General features: G+C 32.4%; 2 protein-coding genes across 2 annotated transcripts; both read right to left on the bottom strand.

The window, feature by feature from the left end:
- Positions 1-803: 803 nt before the first annotated feature.
- Positions 804-1,952, bottom strand: LOC132704869 (forkhead box protein fkh-2-like). The gene has a single exon (XM_060675169.1). It carries the CDS (start codon positions 1,902-1,904, stop codon positions 951-953), a length of 954 nt encoding a protein of 317 aa, XP_060531152.1. The 5' UTR covers positions 1,905-1,952; the 3' UTR covers positions 804-950.
- Positions 1,953-10,185: 8,233 nt separating this feature from the next.
- On the bottom strand, positions 10,186-11,934 carry LOC132704957 (uncharacterized). The gene is made up of 2 exons (XM_060675315.1): positions 10,333-11,934; positions 10,186-10,271 (listed from the first exon to the last, which is right to left on the bottom strand). The coding sequence occupies exon 1, from the start codon at positions 11,710-11,712 to the stop codon at positions 10,624-10,626; it is 1,089 nt and encodes a 362-aa protein (XP_060531298.1). The 5' UTR covers positions 11,713-11,934; the 3' UTR covers positions 10,186-10,271; positions 10,333-10,623.
- Positions 11,935-20,495: the final 8,561 nt, after the last annotated feature.

Genomic DNA, 20,495 nt, shown 5'->3' on the forward strand with positions numbered 1-20,495 from the left:
CTCAATTTAAATCAGAAGAAATTTTATAACCGCTCCACTCTATATTTTAATGGTAGGTATATTATTTAATGATTGTGGTCAAATACAAATCTATAGCTTCAGCACTGGCTCCAGAACAATAATTTATTTAGGCCACTCAAACAAGCGTTCGAAAAAAATATTTTATCATTTTTATTGATTTATTTTGATTTATTAAATTTAGATTTATTATTATCTATATATATATATATATATATATATATATATATATATATATATATATATATATATATATATAGAGAAAATTATGTTAACAGATTTTCTCGCAGTTTGGTTTGAGTGAAAGGTTTTTCGTTTAGGTAATGCAAAATATGTATATATGTAAGTACGTATATCTCCCACATAGTAGTATGCAGGTATACCTTCTTAACATTATTTTATTTTGGTGTCAAAATAATCATTAATAAGGATAATTTAAAGATTTCAAATGCTAGTTCATAATGCGAGCTGGTACCTAGAAGTAGCGCTTAAAATTTTGTCGTAACCAAAACATCCGAAAGTTAACAATGTAGCAATCGGACTTGGACCTCCCCACCACAGTTCTGACTTTGTAATTATTTTATTGCACACTACCATAAAATACCGTAAAATCTTTTGTTGTTTAACCCACAATAAACCTGATCCCAAAGGTAATATATTCTGGCCAAGGTCTAAAACCAAACATAATCCGTAAATATTTTTATTGACGTTCGGGACTAGACGGAAACAAAAACGGTCGAAATAGAAAAAATAAAAATTTATTCATACGTATAATCCATATATTACTGAAATCTAACATCACAATAGTCATTTGTTTACTTACATACGCGTCAGTTTAACAGCGTCACCGGTTTATTTACATATTTATGTACAACAACACAATAATCAACAATAAAAATGAGATCAACAAAGCTGTTCTAATTCGGAACAAGTTAACTTAGTCTAGGTACCATGACCGTATTCAACGCGTCGCTACCACTACTGGAGTCCGGACTACTGGAAGGCGAACGTGTGTTTTGGTGGTACTGCGACATTATCAGATGATCTGGCAGTAACAAATTTCCGTAATCGACGGGTCTACGAAAAAACGGAGCCCCCAAGTTCACCCTGGGTGGCTGTACAGCCAAAAGCCGCTCTACGTTGTAAGGCTGAGGCTGTATGGGACACGGTCTCAACACGGTTGGTGATCCGGTCTGAATATACGGCCAAAATTGGGTCGTATTGGATGCGGGATAGAACGGATGGTAAACCGGTTGCAAAGGTGAATACATTGACAAGGTTCTTCTAAAGGCAGCTAGTCTGGATCTAGACGCGGCGGTCGACCTACGGCGTAGCTTCCCAGTGGTTCCGCCAATAAAGACGTCTTCTGCGCTGGGGTCCAGCATCCAATAGTTACCCTTGCCAGGATCATCGTAACTCCTCGCCACCTTCACGAAACACTTGTTCAAGCTGAGGTTGTGTCGGATCGAATTTTGCCAGCCTTGCTTGTTATCCCTGTAGTACGGGAAATTGGTCATGATGTACTCGTAGATGCCATTGAGGGTCAAACGTTTTTCAGGGCTGTTTCTAATCGCCATCATTATCAAGGCGTTGTAACTATAGGGGGGTTTTTCCTTGGACTTTTTTTCCTTATCTTTATCGTCGGTTTCGCCGGTTTTCGAACAATCCAACGGCGAAGAGTCGCAATCTCCAATAACATCTAATTCGCAATCGGAATCGTTATGCTCCGACTCGCTACTCGCTACATTCGGACTTTTCGGCCCCTCTTTGGCAGATTCCGACAATATCGAAGTGATGGAAAACGAAAATTTCAACGGGGTTCTCGCCATCGTCGGCAGAGCGGTTACTGCTTCTTCGTTGTTCACCATTTTGTAACATATGCACATACACTTTGAACTAACGTACGCCAAAGCTCTCACTCGACCTACGCTTACTAGGACAGAACTGACTGAGGGCCTGAGTAACTCGGGTAGAGGTAGAACACGATATCCCCTCCATAAAGTTGGACCAATAGTATCGGGCCAATGGCAGAGCGGGTTTCTATTCGGCCAGCCTCTGGGCGGTGACATCGTTTGTATATTTTTCATAGATATTCGTAATTGTTTGGTTTTCTATTGCTCGTTTATTGTTTGTTTTGTAAATTCGACTTAAACATTTGGCAACAGGGAGTGAATTTTGTTGCCGGTGAGGCAGTTGACACCATCGGAATCGTTTTGTGGATGGTTAACAATATTTTGGCAACAGAAAGCTTTGCGGATTTTTGGGATCAAGATGAGTTCGTAATTTGACTGAAAATGCGTAGGACAATATATTTTTATTAAAAAGAATTATTGAATGTTTTATTAGATCATACATAGCAAGCGAAGGAAAGAGATCATTTGTTGTATCGAGCCGAATAGATTTACAAACTTAAATAATCTATATTGTTCATAAAATGTATGTTCTTATAAAGGTATATTTTGGTTTCAATTACCTAATGAGGATTAATATTTAGAAATTATTTTAATTTTTAAACTTGACGTTTAGGTTAAATGCTACATAGATACCTAGACCTAGTTTGAAATGGTCAGGATACGTATAGGAAACGTTTTTATACATTTACATAAACTAACCAAAAATAATTTATGGACACAACCAGATGCGGTTTACTAAATATGTTGCATAATATTCTATTGTTTTACTGAGAATAATTTAATTTGTAAGCAATTTGAGATGGTTTTAGTTTTCATAAATTTTTAAAATTTGAAAATACTGACAAAAAGTGTTATCTTTGACGTCCTATTTTACAGTAATATACTTTCATGTAATATACTGAAAGTGTTTCTTCAGAAATATATGTGTCACAGCGTTGAACTAATTATGAAAAATTGGCTTGCATATGCGAATAATAAATATGATTCAAACAAAAATTAAAGCGATTAGAAATAATGCTTATCAAATTAATGTTAGAAGTGGAAATGACTTGAGGCTTATTCTCATTAATATTATGTATTGCATAAACGAATTATAATAAATTATTTTTATTTTACTTACTAGTCAAAAAGAAAGAAACTTTATAATCTAATCATAATGAATATAAAATTTAAAAAATAATAAGAAATGCATCCGGAGTATCATCAACGAGCGCTTTTAAACTTAACTTTTGGTATACAAAGGAAAAATGAAAAAACAATGGACATTAATCTAATCAAGAAAAAGTTGCCGCTTTTATGCACAATCGTTATCAAAAATAAATAAATATTTTGAGCCTTCTTTGCAAAAGAAATAAACCACTGGTAATTTGTTGATCATTTTAGGAGCAACTGTTTTTTTTCTTATATTAGCTGAAGGTTTCTGTCAGACTGAATGATTCTGTCATATTTTCTAACATTGTAAGATAATCTGAAGCCCGGGTTCTGAACTTTCTAGTGCCTGTGATAGCGAAAAGATAATGAATGACTCACACAGATATAAATTTAGATTGGACTCTATTATTTCAAGACTTAGGTAGAATTTTCTAGGCAATCTTTAGGAGTATTGAGAGAGCCAATCAACATGTTTTGCGGATCATATTACCTTCAAACTCTACAACAACGTCATTCATTGTTAATTTTAGATGATTTTTACATAGTCTACCTGTTTTTGTGCTGCAAATAAAATTGCTTGCTTGAGGTTATGGGCTGCAGATACATCTCATCTAGAATTAACGTCTTCCTTAATCTTAGTTGCTGCATCAAATACCTCATCTTCAGCGGCATCCTGATCCTGATCTTACTGACTTGAAATGCTTAAAATATATAGGTTCAAATTTGTATCCGTATTATGACACAAGCGTCGTCGTCTCTTAACTATGAGGGTGTCTGTTAACCTTATTTTTTTGATACCTAGTGATTCCACTAACAAACATTCTTAAATTTAAATATCCTAACTTTTATTTTGCGTTCCTCGAGCTGTATATTGTTTTATTGTAGTATTGTTTTTTTCGTAAATATATATATTTTTTATTACTATTACTATGATTATTATTACTATTATTACTGTTATTATTATTATTATTATTATTATTTATTGGAAAATAGTAAAGCAGTTGGGAAAAAGGATAGTAAGAACAGAGGAGCCAGCCTTGCTGTACGCACTTTCTCACAGAAAGGTTAATGGATTTACTATTTTTGAAGATGACCTGATGCTTTGGCAAATACAACAGTATCCAAGAGCTTTGCTATAATCTAACCGGAAACGACAAGTTACTTTGTCATCGATCAGCTAGACAAAGCAAAGCAAAGTAAATTAACTTAAAAACTAGCGTAAATAATTAATTACCACTACTGACACTACTTTTTCAGAAAGATTATTTTTGTAATAATTTTTCAAAAAATGTTTTTGAATTACTAAAGATATCTATTTTATTTTGTTATTAATTGTAAGATATAATCATTGTCATGACTAGGGATTTCAACTGGTAATTCGCATTCCGTATCAACTGTAACCCCATGCTCATCTTTTGTAGTGACTGATTTAATAGCATCTTTATTCAATTTATATTAAAAGAAAAGTGACTTTTTGTTACACTTTTGTTACACTTCTTGACATTAGAATCGAACAAATTGTCTTTTGACCATTTTAATATGTCATTATCATTTTCATTCACTATTTTTCTGTATATTTTAATGTCATCAGCATACAAAAAGATATTTGAATGCTTAATACTTTGTTCTATGTCATTTATGAAAAATAGAAATAATAGTGGGCCTAGTGTTGATCCCTGTGGTACCCCACATGTAACAAGAAATGGTTCGGAATTATTATTTTGGACTGAGACATAGTGCAATAAAAGGCACCAGTCCTTTAATATTATAGTCATATGATGAAATCTGTCAAAAGCTTTTCCATAATCTGTAAAGATGGTATCCTCAGAACAATCTTCAATCGGCACGGTATGGTATAATTTTGTTGTGGATATCATACAAGGCACAGTGTGGTAAAAGAAAACCCTGTAATGCAAATATAGTGCTTAAAGCATTTTTTTTGTATCAAATTTCAAATCAAATTAAGGGTTTTGCTCATTACATAAGGTTGAAAATCATTATTTCTGGTACCAAATTTTCCCAAATATTAAGTTTAGTATAGTGCTTACTTATTAAAAGTTGTTAAAAAAATAAAAAATATATCTATGGAGTATTATATTATGAAATTTATTGGAAAACTATAGTGAGTGGCATCTGGTGCGACGATACACGTCCCAAAACTGAGCAATATGGGCGATTATCCGCCTGGTGTCTTGCCGTACGGTTGCGGTCGCGTTGAAGAAAAATAAAGGGACCCTGTTTTGCTGGCACCGGTAATCCGCGTGGCGAATGCCAAATGTCACTAAGCAGAAATAAATGAAGGTGTTTGTTGCCGTGTAACTTTCAAGTACGCCGACAAACTAAGCCCGACTGACGTCTTAATCTCTCGTTCGGACTCGTTGTCTCATGCGCCTCGTGATCTGATTAGCTTTTGCGGAATACGTAGCTCGATTAAACATCCGACAACGTCGCTTCTCCGCATTAACGTCTACCATTTCTTTGGTTACGCCATTTTCGATTTCGTATAGGCAATGCGAATTTGCATATCTTACCTTTATCGGCCCTTGAATGTTTAATTAGAGTGTGTCGAACGCGTATCAGAAAATTACGCCTGATGGAGTGCTGAGTTAATGTGGCTGCAGTTAGATTTAAATTTGGATTCGCAAATATTACGGTGCTCTGGTTCGTTACTTACCCTAACTAAAAAAATTGTCAGTTTCTGACTACGCTAAAGACCTAGGACTCATGCCAGTTTTAATTTTGTAGATGTAGTTTACGGTCCCTGTTTGGATCAGAACGATATAAACAGAATCCAGAGAGTTAAAGAATCCTGTTTGACATTCGTTTAGGGCAATACCTTCCCATCTTGCATAAGTTAAGGGATGCAGGGTAGCTTGACATGGAGCAACGAAGAAGGCTCTCATGTCTTTTTTCATAAGTTTATTGCATCGGGAACACCTGCGTATTTGTTGAATCGTATCAAATATAGAACTGATATTCATAATCTAAATCTGAGGTTTCGGGGTCTGATAACCCCACCACAACACTCTACCACGTTGTTTGGCAGAAGCTTCTCCCACAACGTGTATAGTACGTTGGACTTCCCCTAACACTAAAAAAACTAAAACAAAGATTTAAAAGGCTACAAAAAAAATGCTGCCTGGTGAAAAATAGATTCCCGTACCTCTATCTAATTGCTCCTTCTTAATCCTGTACCTGACGATTAGTATTTAAAAGAAAAATAATTCAGCTTTATATTTCGAAGTACGGAATTACGGTTGAAGCTGTTGTTTTTATGTAATCGTTAAACTCGTCAGTTCTCTACCCAAAATTTATATTGGGACTTGAATACTTAAATTGCTTCCCACCTCCAGTTTGCATAATGTTATAAATATAAATATATTTTCAAGATTTAAAACTCTCAATAATGCAATCTCTGTTTCAGATATTAAAATGTGCCATTAAAGAGTCACCTAAGAGAGCTTTAAAGCGACGTATTGGTCAACCACCTTGCGGAATCATGAAAGGAATAACCTTTAATGTTAACAAAAATAGTATCCTGAGAGCAAAAATACGAAAAAAAGAACTTTATTACCCATTGTACAAAACAACAAATGGTAAGTGAGCAGATAATATCTCAAGCGGATTGACACTGCATAAGTATTTATGTAATTTAATTTATTACGTAATTAATTTACGTAATTTCATATAGAAATAAACTCAACATTATAATGCAGCTGTTGTTTGCTTAAGTAGCTCTAAGTACTCATATTTATATTCGCTCTATACAAAGGATTCTCTAACAAAAATTGCTTCGTTTTTCTTTCAAACTTGACGTGTGGCAAAGTTAAGCCTGGAAAAGGGAGCTCCTGTGTTTGAATACGAAAAATTTAAGTAGAAGGAAGCATCATTATGTCTAGCTTAGCAAAGAGCAGTTAAATGGTCATGACTTGCCTGGCCTATCGTTTATTAACGTCCTCAATAAACTGAGCAATAAACTAATAATTATTTCTGAATTATTTCTCACATGCTACTGTAATACTATTTTTCTTCTCCCTTCAGTAAAGCGACACTTAACCACATGAATTTCTTGTCCTACGGCTTGAATTCTAACGTTTGTCAATTCTGACGGTCATGTCAGTCAATGTATTCGTGTTGTTTTGCAAAAATGTACCACAAACTCCGTCCGTGCCAATTAAGCTCGTGGCTCAAATACCGTTTGCCGCACTTGTTGCATAATATACTATTATAGATTCTGGGATTTTTCGTTGGTCGAAGAATTGATTACATGCAAGAATTTTAGTTTAATTGAATAAAATTTAATGTCCGGTTTCGTGAGTGTGTTCCCGCCAGTGCTGATGAGTGAGCAAGTTTGGTTTATCAATAATCGACGCAGGAGGCATCCAGAAGATTTGTAAATAGTATTCGTTTGTGCATTTCCATCAGTAGCGTTATCGTTATTATTTGTTACGTTTAAATCGTAGGTTGAAGAAAATTTCCACAACGAAATGGAGGAGAGTAATGAATCAAACAGAAAGTGTCATTTGAAATTTATCTTTATTATTGGACAATTGCACATACTGTTTCTGCGCATTCAAGGTTTAAAAAACTTTTTGAAAAGTAAAGTAAAAATTTACTATAACCTTCCTGAAACTTTAGCGTATCTAATAAAACAAACCGCTAATTTTTTATATTTTTTAATCCAAAATTTGTCTGCAGGCCTTTGCCAAACATTGCGCCGATATCTGAACATTAAAATATTAAAGAGATCCAACGATGTTAATTCAGATTCGTACCAACTTCGGGTAGAAAAATAAAATATAAATTATTTAGACGAGACTTGGTTCGACACCCATGACATAAACATAACCCATCAAAAAACATTAAAGACTGTGACTACCATTAGCACATGGCAAGAACTTTTGGTAAAATTTCATCTTCTAACAGTTAAGGCAGTTAATTAAGTGATGCGATACCTACCTTTATATCGACACCATTGGCAAATAAGTATTCCAGGATCATTCCAAAAAAAATTCACATTTTTCTGTTCTATATGCTTTTCTGGCAATTTAAGTCAGATAATTGTGTTGAATCGATCCTTGGACATTTAAGATAACGTTAGATTTTTTTCAGATTGCGGAAAAAATCACTCAAACTCTACATATTTATAACTGGTACTTAATCTAACTCTCTCGGATTTTTTGTTACAAATTAATTAGTTGTTCTCATTTGTCTTTACGAAAAATATTTGAATTTAACAGAGAATCAACATGATAGTTTACAGTTTTTTCCAACATATCGTCAGAAAATCGAAATTTGTTTATCCAAAGCTGCAAGTCCCTTGGTCGCATCTAATATGTGTACCATGAAGTAGGTAAATGTATATTTCAAATTGTCACTTGCTTCCAGTCTTTAAATGTTCTTCAAGCTTAAAATGTCAAAATTTGATTTATTTCTTTTTACACGCAGGGGTACCTACAATATTTCTTTTCCGATGACGAATTGAAACCAAAACCTTTCAATAGCCCAATTATCGTCAGCGTAAGCAACGTTTTGGGATTACGGTAACATACAAGTAAATAATAGGCACCTCATAGGCGTAGAACTTCGTAGAAGCATGGCTATTAAATAAGTTCTTATTCTATTTTTTATATAAGTACAGTAACCAGACACTTTTATTTACATACTACCAGCTGTTTCTTTGTGACTATAAGTTTTTCAACCAACCGTGAAAGTTCTCAATCAGAGGCACATTTACATATTTCCACATACACTTGTGCAAAATAATGTAAATGAAAGTGCGGAAGAGCATGTTGAAAAGAGTAGTATGATTTTGGTTTCTTGACAGAAAGAGAAAGAATAGGAAAACTATTCTAACTACGCCCATGTCTCTTATTAACTGTCAGACCAGTTACATTTCAATAAAGTCGCTCTTTTGCCTCCGGGCTGCCCAGCAGTTTCGAAAGGTACCAGCCTCTCAATCATGTCGGTTTGTATACGCTTTACTATTTTTTGACAGTGCTGTTATGGTCTGGTTACCAACAAGACAGATAAAGACATCAAGAATTTGGCGTAAATATAGTTTGTAGAGTTGTGCGGAATACAGCATGTCCTTAAATATTTATCAAAAATGAAAGACGACTAAGTAATAGTTTGTAACAGAGCTGTAAGGTAATATAAGTAATCATAACTATAATTTTGTGTTTTTCTTGACCTTATGTACTCAATTTAACAAAATAAAGTTTTCCTGGATGTTCAGTTAACATTTCGGCTCAAAAGCAATCGGTTCAGAAATATATTGTATATAAATGTGCTTAGTTTAAAAATTAATCTGTTTTATGCACAATATTACTTAAAAAAACAAATTTTTTAAAGTTATACATGGACAAAGACTACATTATAGCTTGTCCAAATATAACGTTGTGTAGGCCGAATACAAAGCGAAAAATTATTTCGTTAAATATAATTTTAATAATATATACGAAGAACTCGGTCTAGATGTTTTTTTTATTATCGTCACTCATTTTTCTACTAAAACAAGAAATTTTCATTAAACTACTATCTATTTTGTATAGGTAAAGGAATTGAATGAATAAATATACATTTGATATTATTTTACTGTATATTAATTTGAAATAATAAGCTAATATATATATATATATATATATATATATATATATATATATATATATATATATATATATATATATATATATATATATATATATATATATATATATATATATATATATATATATATATATATATATATATATATATATATATATATATATATATATATATATATATATATATATATATATATATATATATATATATATATATATATATATATATATACATATATATATATATATATATATATATATATATATATATATATATATATATATATATATATCCGTTGGCGAAACGTCTGCAGGATTCCAGTCGGAGTTCAACGAGCGAACGGATGATATCCCGGAACATAGTGTCATCACATTTTTCCATCGGTGAATCAATACGTAATATATATATATATATATATATATATATATATATATATATATATATATATATATATATATATATATATATATATATATAACAAATTTTAGTTAATTGGGGTATCGGTCCTGATGAGGGCTCAAATAAAAGGCTTTTGTGCTACACCAAGCTTTCGAAAATGTTTATTTTCTTCTTCAGGGGCTACAATATGAAAGCGGCTCTTAGTTATTTAATACTAAAGTCTTCTAGTTAAAGTACTTACTGCTACAGTGCCATTATAGGCCAACACCAAACTCATCCGGATAACAGAAAGAATCAAATACGACCGTTAATTATTATAACCGAGGGCAGCCATCTAGACGAAATTGTTGTTACATTTTATTTAAACGAATTTTACTTCAAACGCAAAACGCAAATGATGGAAAGGTTTTATTAATATGACTACCGCCAGCCGTCCAGTTTTTTTTCCCTTCTTTTTTTCCTTTTGTTACCTCCTTTTTGTTTACAAGGCACCTAATGTATAGAGGCTTGGGACTATTTTTCTAAATTATAATTACATTGTGACGACACTATTATCAGCAAACGCAATTCGATTGACGGTTGGTTGTAAAGTTAAGACATTAGAGTAGATCACACTGAGGCCATCAATGTCAGATCTTTTATTGACCGATTTCGGTTCCAAGAAGATCTCCACCATTTCCAAAATTGCTCTTTTGTTGTAGTTGCTTTCTTTATGGAGAATTTTTGTTTCAACAAAGTTAACATCGTGATCCATTTGGTTAGAGTGTGTTGCTAATGAACAGGTGTTCTTATTGAGTCTGCAATCACTCTTGTGTGACGTAATTCTATCCTTAAGTACTCGCGATGTCTGTCCTATGTATACCTGATCACACTGATTACAGGGGATGCTATAAATTACTTCTGAATTCTTTTGTACCTCATCCTTATCTTTTAGTTTGCTAAAGACACTCCCCAATGTTTTTGTTTGTTTATATGCTATCTTAATATTTGTTTGTGCTCTCAGAATTTTTGTGAGTGTGGTCGTTAATTCTTTAATGTATGGCAATGAAAAATAAAAACATCTCAGATCGTCCATTTCTGGGCTATCTGAGTGGACGACCGTGTTCCGCGGGTTTGGAGCTCTTAGTGGGGTCGTGCTATATAACAATTTTTTAGTTAACCTACTTGGGTATGAGTTGTTAATCAGCATGTCGTAAAGCTTATTAAGATTTTTTTGTCTTAGTGATGGGTGAGAAATCCTCTCTATTCGTGTCTTTAATGCTATGACCAAATTTATTTTTGTTTTCGTTGTATGGTAAGAGTGGAAATTCATATATCTCCCCGAACTGGTCGGTTTTATGTACCAATCTAATATAATTTTGTTATCGTTGTTCCGGATCACTTTAGTGTCCAGAAATGGTACGCTTTTATCAATTTCCTCCTCTACTGTAAATTGTATGTGTGCATCATAGCTGTTAAACACTGTGAGAGTTTCCCTCACGCAACTTTCAGGTATGGAAGTAATTATATCATCCACATATTTTTTCAGAAATGGTAACTGAAACGACAGCTTATCTACGCACACCTCAAGTAGGTCATCCATAACGTATTGAGCTAATATTGGAGAAATGATGGCACCCATCGGTGTACCTAATTTTTGTTTGTAAAATTCATTGTTAAATCTAAAATACGTTGTATCAAATACAAACTGAAGTATCTTTAGGAAACTAATTTGTGACAAATCAGTGTGGTTTCTAATTCTGTTCCAATGTTTTTTTATACTTTTTTCTACCAAATTATATGGAATATTACTAAATAAAGAGACGACATCCAAGCTCACAAGAACATACTTATTAGGTAATTGTTTGTCATTGATAAATGAAGAAAACTTAAATGAATCACCAGTGAAATAATCATTATTCTTATTATATGCTTTGGTTAAAACCTGAGTCAACAATGAAGCCAGTTTACTGTTCGGAGCATTAATTGATGAAATTATCGGTCTTAAGGACAATTGGGGTTTATGTATTTTGGGTAAGCCATAAAATTTAGGACAAGTTTGATTATATATATTTAAAGTTTTGGCTACCTCATTTGTTAATTGTTTTTGATCTTTTAATGATTTGACAAGTTTGTTAGCTTTTTGTTGGTAAGTAGATGTAGGATCACATCTGAGACGCTCGTAATAGGTCCGATCCATCAGAATTTCGTTTGATTTTTGAATGTATGTATCTTTAGACATAATAACTGTCACATTCCCTTTATCGGCCCTAGAAACGACCAACTCAGCGTGATCCTTAAAAAATTTTTTTGTCTTTTTTAACAAAATGTCTATATAGCTACGCTTTGCCGGTTGTTTTAAAAAATTAGTCAATACATTAGTAAACTTAGCTCTTACAGTATTTTTTGCGTTCTCTGGTACAACTTTAATTATAGTTTCTACATCAGCAATTAAACGTTTGACTGAGATTTCATTGCATCTTGGTGGCACGGAAAATTTCGAACCTAAAGAGAGAAACCTCAAGACATCATCCGGGACCTCAACCTCTGAAATATTCTTAACCCAATTATCTTGTGTTTTGATTGTTAAGTGATGCTGTTGCGACTTCAAGTTTTGAAATTTGTTTATGTTCTTTTTTTTTGATGGTTTTGAATTTTTTATCACATGACCCTTGTTGTCTTTTACCAAATTCGTCAACGAATTGCGTTTGCTGATAATAGTGTCGTCACAATGTAATTATAATTTAGAAAAATAGTCCCAAGCCTCTATACATTAGGTGCCTTGTAAACAAAAAGGAGGTAACAAAAGGAAAAAAAGAAGGGAAAAAAACTGGACGGCTGGCGGTAGTCATATTAATAAAACCTTTCCATCATTTGCGTTTTGCGTTTGAAGTAAAATTCGTTTAAATAAAATGTAACAACAATTTCGTCTAGATGGCTGCCCTCGGTTATAATAATTAACGGTCGTATTTGATTCTTTCTGTTATCCGGATGAGTTTGGTGTTGGCCTATAATGGCACTGTAGCAGTAAGTACTTTAACTAGAAGACTTTAGTATTAAATAACTAAGAGCCGCTTTCATATTGTAGCCCCTGAAGAAGAAAATAAACTTGGTGTAGCACAAAAGCCTTTTATTTGAGCCCTCATCAGGACCGATACCCCAATTAACTAAAATTTGTTATATATATATATATATATATATATATATATATATATATATATATATATATATATATATATATCCCCAGAACATTTCGTAGAGAGGTATTGTTTATTTTTGCAGAGAAGTTGGTTCCTCGCAGAATGTAAGTTACCCAGTCATTCAGATTTAAAATAAAATCAAAATATTGTTAGCAAAGCCTCGGTCTAGATAAAAAATAGCAACCCGATTCAGTTGATAAACTTGATCGGAAGTCATATCCTAATAAGTAATCAAGGTCTAGACAACTAATATGAGAAAACCTTTATAAATAATAGGCAATGTGGTTCCTGTTTTATTAGAAAAATTACGTATGCCTATGCAACCTACCAAGGTATCAAGGCATGACCCGTTTTAAAACGTTCTTAATAAAAATAAATATATTATTTATCCAATATCAATTCAGTAGGTCCGCAATTACAGAAAAAACAGTGCCGAACCTTTTGCAATATTTTGCGATTCATTAAAAGTTAAGAATATAAAAATAAGACGCAGAAAAACGACGTCCCGTATATACAGACAACTGATATATTTATTGGGCCTACAGGTACAGAAAGACGTTTTGCAATGCGAAGGAGTGCATTATAGCGAGCAGGGAAATCGATCAAACAGTTCAACGTGTGTTGGTAATCAGGCTTTTTTCTCGGAAGCGATCAAGTGATAACAATCTTGTCGGAACGCGACCGTAGGTGCCTATTTACAAGATGTCGGTTTTGTATTCGACGGCCCGAGCAATGCAAAAAGCCGCATCATTAAGTTTTTGTATTCGTAGACATATTTTTTCATTTAACTCTGATTAAGAAGAAAACTTCCGCATTGTGAAAAATCGTGATAGGATATTTCCCCAACATCACTAATAAATATTATGGTTTTTGTATTAAATTTGAATCAAAGTCGTCATGAATAGTTGCAACTCACGCTTGTCCATATTGTTTTGTTGAAATTTGTTTCCTTAATAATTTGATAGACTGATGTATTTAATTGGTTAATGGTAGTTTAGGATTGCATACATCACATTCCATCCAACTTAGACGTACCGGCTCTACAATAAAAGGTAAGGTAACTGTGGTGAAGGTGCATATTCTTCTCTTTCGGAATACTGTCTCACTTTTTATGTCTCTACAGCTTGCTGTTACCAGTTTGCACTGCTCTCACCTGCTCAGTTGTTGTGGACTCTCTTAAATGCATTAAGTCTTTAATTGTTGCTTTTTGTTTTCCTTTCACCTGCAGTTTCTTTTTCAACTCCAAACACACACTTTAAGCATTTTTCACTTTTATCCACCCCCATATCTTTGCTCCATACATTAAGATGCTGTTCACTAGACCACATCATCATCCCTGTTTGCAATTTCTTCTTAGCCTACATCCTCTTTATTAATTTTTATTTGCTTGAATAGTATACTCCTAAAAGAATTTAATACGTATGTGATAAGTTTTGCAGTTGATGGTTGAGGATTGGAAAGACATAATTGATTAAGTTCATCGCATATTTTTATTAATTACCAAAAAAAAAATGTTTTTTCACATTTAGTTACAAAATGACCAGAGCTTCTCACACTTACTCTGAAAAACCAGAGATCGGATTTACAGACAAAGTAAAATAGTTGGGCTAATTATATAATAAACATTATAATAATAAAATAAATTATAGAAATAAGAAATAAAAAATATAGCGGGTACTGTTAATTGTTGATAAATTGAATACGGTATTACGTTTGAAATTTTCAGAAAAAAACTAAATTTTAAGAATTAGGGAACATTTTAAACCATCAACGCCCTTCTCCCAACATTTTCCATTACCAAAACAAAATTTGAAGAAATATCCTTACTTGAATTCACCTTCAATTGTTATTGTATTAGTAAGATAATTGATGTAAAATATTTTTTAAATTATATAAGTAAATTATTATTAAATTAAATTAAAAAAACGAACTTTCTCTTAATATTGCTGTAGAGGGACTTCTAAGGGTGGGTAGCACAAAATTCCTTGGAATTATAGCAGACCAAAATTTAAACTGGAAAACTGTGACAATTTACCTTCAAAAATCAACTAATCTTGGCAACTTATCTGTATGTGTCATGTTAAAATAGAATGTGCTGCAGTAGGTGTCAAAAGATAGTACAGGGCCCTCAGCAGCATGCCGGCCTGTAGACCGCACTTTAATTTGTTGTATCCTTATTGTGGAGCTTCGTATTCGTAACTTTAATAACAGCAATATTAAATTTTGAAAAAAGTAAGCATCATATTCGCAATTGCGGTAACCCTTGAATCATCTAGATTGTGGATTCTTCTGACTCAATCTACTGCATAATGAAACGAACCAAGAGACGTTAAGGAATTTTAAAATCAAACTAATTCAGTTTTTAATAAATGATGTTGGTGACCTATCTTTAAGCATTATTGATTATGTGTTATGTACGTAGAGTGTACGTTGTTATCTTTGTCTTTTCGACATTTTCCATATATTTTAATGTCTGGCAGAAATAATTATAATTCTAACTACACCTTTTAGAAATAATATTATACACTTTTAAAAATGAAACTACTCTAAAATTTATAAATTACAACTACATTTTTAAAATAAAATAAAATTAATCATTGCAGAAACGAACAAAGAAAAAATAAGAGATCCAATTTAGAATTTCTATTCATTTAAATATTATTAAAAGACTTGAATGTATATGTGAACTTTTATAATTTATATACACATGTAGGTAAGGGTTTCAATTTGGAGCTAGGTAGGTGATCATTTGTTTGCAGAAAAACATAGCTAAGCATTATTTACTGTTATTTTTAAATATTCACTTTTGCAAATAAATTTAAAATTTTAAACGAACGAGAATAATCTGATGAGATTTTTAGGCGTCGTCGTATAATTATATTTTTCCTAGGGCCAATCTTCCTAAAGAGCGGAAGATTAGCACACTTAATGCGGGCCTGCTTTGCGAATATCTGTCACGTACAAATTGCGCCCGACCTTTGTTAATTATCACTCTTTTCAGCAAAAACGAAATTTATGTAGCACACACTCTCTCCTTGCCGCCCGAAAGGGCGTAAAGTACGGAACACCTTGTGGCCCTTTTGTCCGACGTCAGCGCGAAACACAAAAAGCCGAAAAGTCGACTTTCAACGACAATGATTCCGCATTATTTTCGCTTTAACCATGTCGTCGGGTTGTCAAAAGTTAATCGTATTCGGGAGTTTTTACGTTCGGCCTCGAAAGTAACACAAAAATCTCCCTAAGCGGATCACGGGACCTTTTCAGTAATATTTCGACGATTAGATTGGGAGGCCCGAAACCTTCTGACATGTTTCTAGCCTGCTTAGGTGGATTTGAAAACAAATAAACACGGTTTAAATTAAACTAGTTATTAACCACGCGGGGGGTGTGGTACGGTCGCTAGGATCTTGTAGGCTCAAATTAACTGCTGGGATTAGTTGAGAATGGTCCGTATTTTCATTTGAAACGGGGACGTACCAAACCATAGGAAAAACATCGTCAAAGCTTAGCCGCTCCCTTTATATACATACTTTAAATGTCTCCAACACTATAAGATTCAAGCTTAATAAACAATTGTTTTAATATGTTCTTAAACTTTCTACTGTTAGTTATACCCTTAATTGAAAGTGGCAATTTATTGAATGTATGAGCCTTTTTAGGCTATTAACTGGTTAAAGAATATTGTAATTTATAATGTACATTCAAAAATACACAATGCAATGCATAGACTTATAATTTTGAGTTCTTCAAATCTGACTTTGCAAATACATACGGAATTTAGTTTTGTAGTGCACATAATAAATATAATTTTCGCAGTGCACAAATTGTATGAATTTTACATAAAAATTGTTATTAATATTGTTAAAAATTATTAAATATATTAAATTTAATTAATTAAATTAAAAATTATAGACGTATTGTATGTATAGCGGGTACTGTTAATTGTTTATAAATTGAATTGGTATTACGTTTAAAACGTTTAAAATTTTCAGAAAAAGACTAAATTTTAAGAATTAGGGAACATTCTAAGCCATTAACGCCCTTCTCCCAACATTTTCTCTCACTAAAACAAAATTTGAAGAAATATCCTTATTCGAATTCACCTTCAATTGTTATTGTATTATTAAGATAATTGATGTTAAATATTTTTTAAATTGTATATTTCAATTACTATTAAATTACATAAATTCCGTGCAGTACAATATTACGTTTAATTCAGTTTCTTCTGATTAAATGGTGCTCGGTTTCTCTCTTTTTCATCGTGATTTGACAGATTCTGAATAATTCTATTAAATATTGTATTTTAGCCCCCGAAAACTTTCTTTAAAACTCCATTGGTAAAAACTATCACTTATTTAAAATACAAATATGCTAACAAAAAATTTGACAATTATGGACTTTTTAAATAGAAATATGAAAAACAACAAAAACAAACAGAAATTTCAAAGTATCTTTGCGCCAAAAAAAAAAGATTGTGATATCATAGCCAACTAGATTTTTAAATATTTTGATAAATCTTTGTTGTTTTAATGCCAGATAAAACGAGCATTTTAAGAGGAACATTTTTAACTAAACCGAATTAACGAAGAACTTCTACTGGCTGCTGTAATACTTTTTACAAAACTTCTGGATTCTTCCTGCATCGTTTTTTGCTGAGTCGAACTTGCTAACGTTTCGCCAATCATCCTGTTGACTTCTTCAGAGCTTGAGCGAATACTATTTTAGTTTTGTAAAAAGCATTTTTGTTTTATAGATTTATTTGTTCAAATTTGTTACTTTGCCTATAAACTTTAATTATTTATTTTTATTATTAGGTAGATAATTAGATATTAAATATTTCTTTACATATAAATTCTAAAGTTTTATTAAATCTGTTAAAGTGTGTAGTATAAAGTCGATTTTTTCCACGTATTAATGGACTCCCTGTATTGTTAGCAATAGGTTTTATTCGTATATCGGAATATTAACTATCTTTAAAAGAAGTAGTATACGCGTGTTATCTTAAACCTCGAATATCTCAAGAAGTAACTAAAATTTAAATATGTCATTATTTTTTTTTTTCATAGAATGGATATCTGAATAAAAATATAGGATGTTCCATTTGAAAATCTTGAGATTTTGTTAATCGAATTCGCCATAACGGCACCACCTATTTGGGACACCCTGTATAAACTGAAGCGTATTTGTCAAATTGATTGAGTAGTGCACCATCTCCTTAGTCAGTGGTTAAATTTTCGTTGCAATACCTTCATCAGTAGCGTCACAATACAATTTTATGGGGGGCAATCAAAATATGAAAAAAAGGACATAATCTCAATGTCTACCTAAACTATGCAAAACTCGAATAGGAATTTCGTAAGAAAGTCACCTTTATTTTAACCAAGGACTCCAAAAATGTCGAAATATGTGTTTTATTTAAAATAACAAAGTTGATGCCTGGGGGTCACTTTTGGGACACCATGTATCAACAAAATTATAATATTTTAAACCTTCATGAGAGTCCAAGAAACTTTTTTTCGTATCACCTATGGGTTTCCAGGTCATATAGTGGATCATTTTACGGTGTACACACGCAGACTTAAGAGACAACCGTAGCACTAATATATATTCCGTTCGACACTTTATGTGACGAACTACTCTTAAGTTTGAGTACATGGGCTTAATTTTTTAATAGCTATATTTTAACAATACCTACTCTACTTACGCAAATGTTAACAAACCGGCGGCGCAAACTAGTATTTATGGTCCTCTGATGTTCGCCATCTTCACTTCAGGTTTCAGAAACTTAATCTATCCTCGAAATACTTGAATTTGAAGTTGAAATAATCTTTGACTAGTGCCTCTCAGAATCATGGGCTACTCTTAAACTTAAATACTTTGAGGGCATGGGGTGAATTTTTTAATAGTTACTTAGACAGCAGATCCCAAAGACTATATTTTACCTACTTTACTTACGTAACTGTCAACAAAGGGGTTGCGCAAAGTAGTATTATTGGTCCTCTGATGTACTCGATCTACACTTCAGATTTCAGCAACTCCACTTATCTTTAAAATATTTAAAAATTGAAGTTGCTCTTGATAAAATATACCTGCAAGTTCTGAGTAGTGCCTCCCAGAATCATGGACTTTAAATTAATGAAAACAAGACGCAAATTAGTGCAGATAAGCTGCGTATTTAGCAAAAACTGTGTCTAGAGGTCTTACAATATTTGCCCCATTTCTCGTATATAAATTCATTTATTGTTCCAATTTCGGTAGGAAAAGATTACTTATGCAATTTTACATCATTTTAATTTAACGCAAACTACAACAACAAATCAATACTTTCGTAAATGTTTTTAACAAGTTAAATATTTAATTTCAATGATCTTAATAATACAATAACAATTGAAAGTGAATTCGAATAACAACATTTCTTCAAATTTTGTTTTGGTAATGGAAAATGTTGGGAGTAGGGCGTTATTGGTTTAAAACGTTCCTTAATTCTTAAAATTTAGTTTTTTTCTTAAAATTTCAAACGTAATACCATATTATCGACAATTAACAGTAACCGTTATACATAAAATACGTCTATAATTTTTAATTTAATTAATTAAATTTAATACCAGTTTTCAGATTCTGGCAATGGCTTTTTTTGTATCTACGTTAATACTGAGCAGTATCTTGTGAAAATTTAGAATGAACATCATTAAGCAAAACAAAATATGTTTGGACATAAATTTAATGTCGCGTTAATAAATTAAAATTTATCTTCGCATCCCGAACTGGACACAAACAAGAGAAAAAGTATTAAACAAACCTTTTGTTGATGTTATGTCATCACTAAAGTACCGGATCAGCTCAATTTTTAATGGAAAACTAACTGTAAGCCATTGTGAAGTTTTATAGGCGACCATAAAAGGTGAAACCTACTTTTTACGTTTATTAATGACCAAGTCATAAACTGAATTCTAAATATAAACGTAAAACTTAGGCAGGTAAGTGACAACCAGCTGGGGACTGGGTTAATTAGAATTATATATTCATATATCGATTGGTATAGATCGTACCTGGATTAATAGTATATACGGGCAATTAGCTATGAACTGCCACAATTACTTGAGTGACCTTTACATAAAAAATATGTTTATTGCTACCCCTCTAATTAAGAAGGCAAGAATTTTACTAAATATTTACAACAAATGAAATTAAACCGTGTATTGCAATTTATGCTTGTTAAGATTAT

The sequence above is a fragment of the Cylas formicarius genome, unplaced genomic scaffold, assembly GCF_029955315.1.
Source record: "Cylas formicarius isolate icCylForm1 unplaced genomic scaffold, icCylForm1.1 PGA_scaffold_7__23_contigs__length_41026272, whole genome shotgun sequence".
Taxonomy (NCBI): Eukaryota; Metazoa; Arthropoda; class Insecta; order Coleoptera; family Brentidae; genus Cylas; species Cylas formicarius.

What these genes read in the sequence shown, in the direction of transcription:
- LOC132704869 (XM_060675169.1), bottom strand. Translation starts at nt 1,904, where the DNA reads ATGTGCATATGTTACAAAATGGTGAACAACGAAGAAGCAGTAACCGCT.
- LOC132704957 (XM_060675315.1), bottom strand. Translation starts at nt 11,712, where the DNA reads ATGGGTGCCATCATTTCTCCAATATTAGCTCAATACGTTATGGATGAC.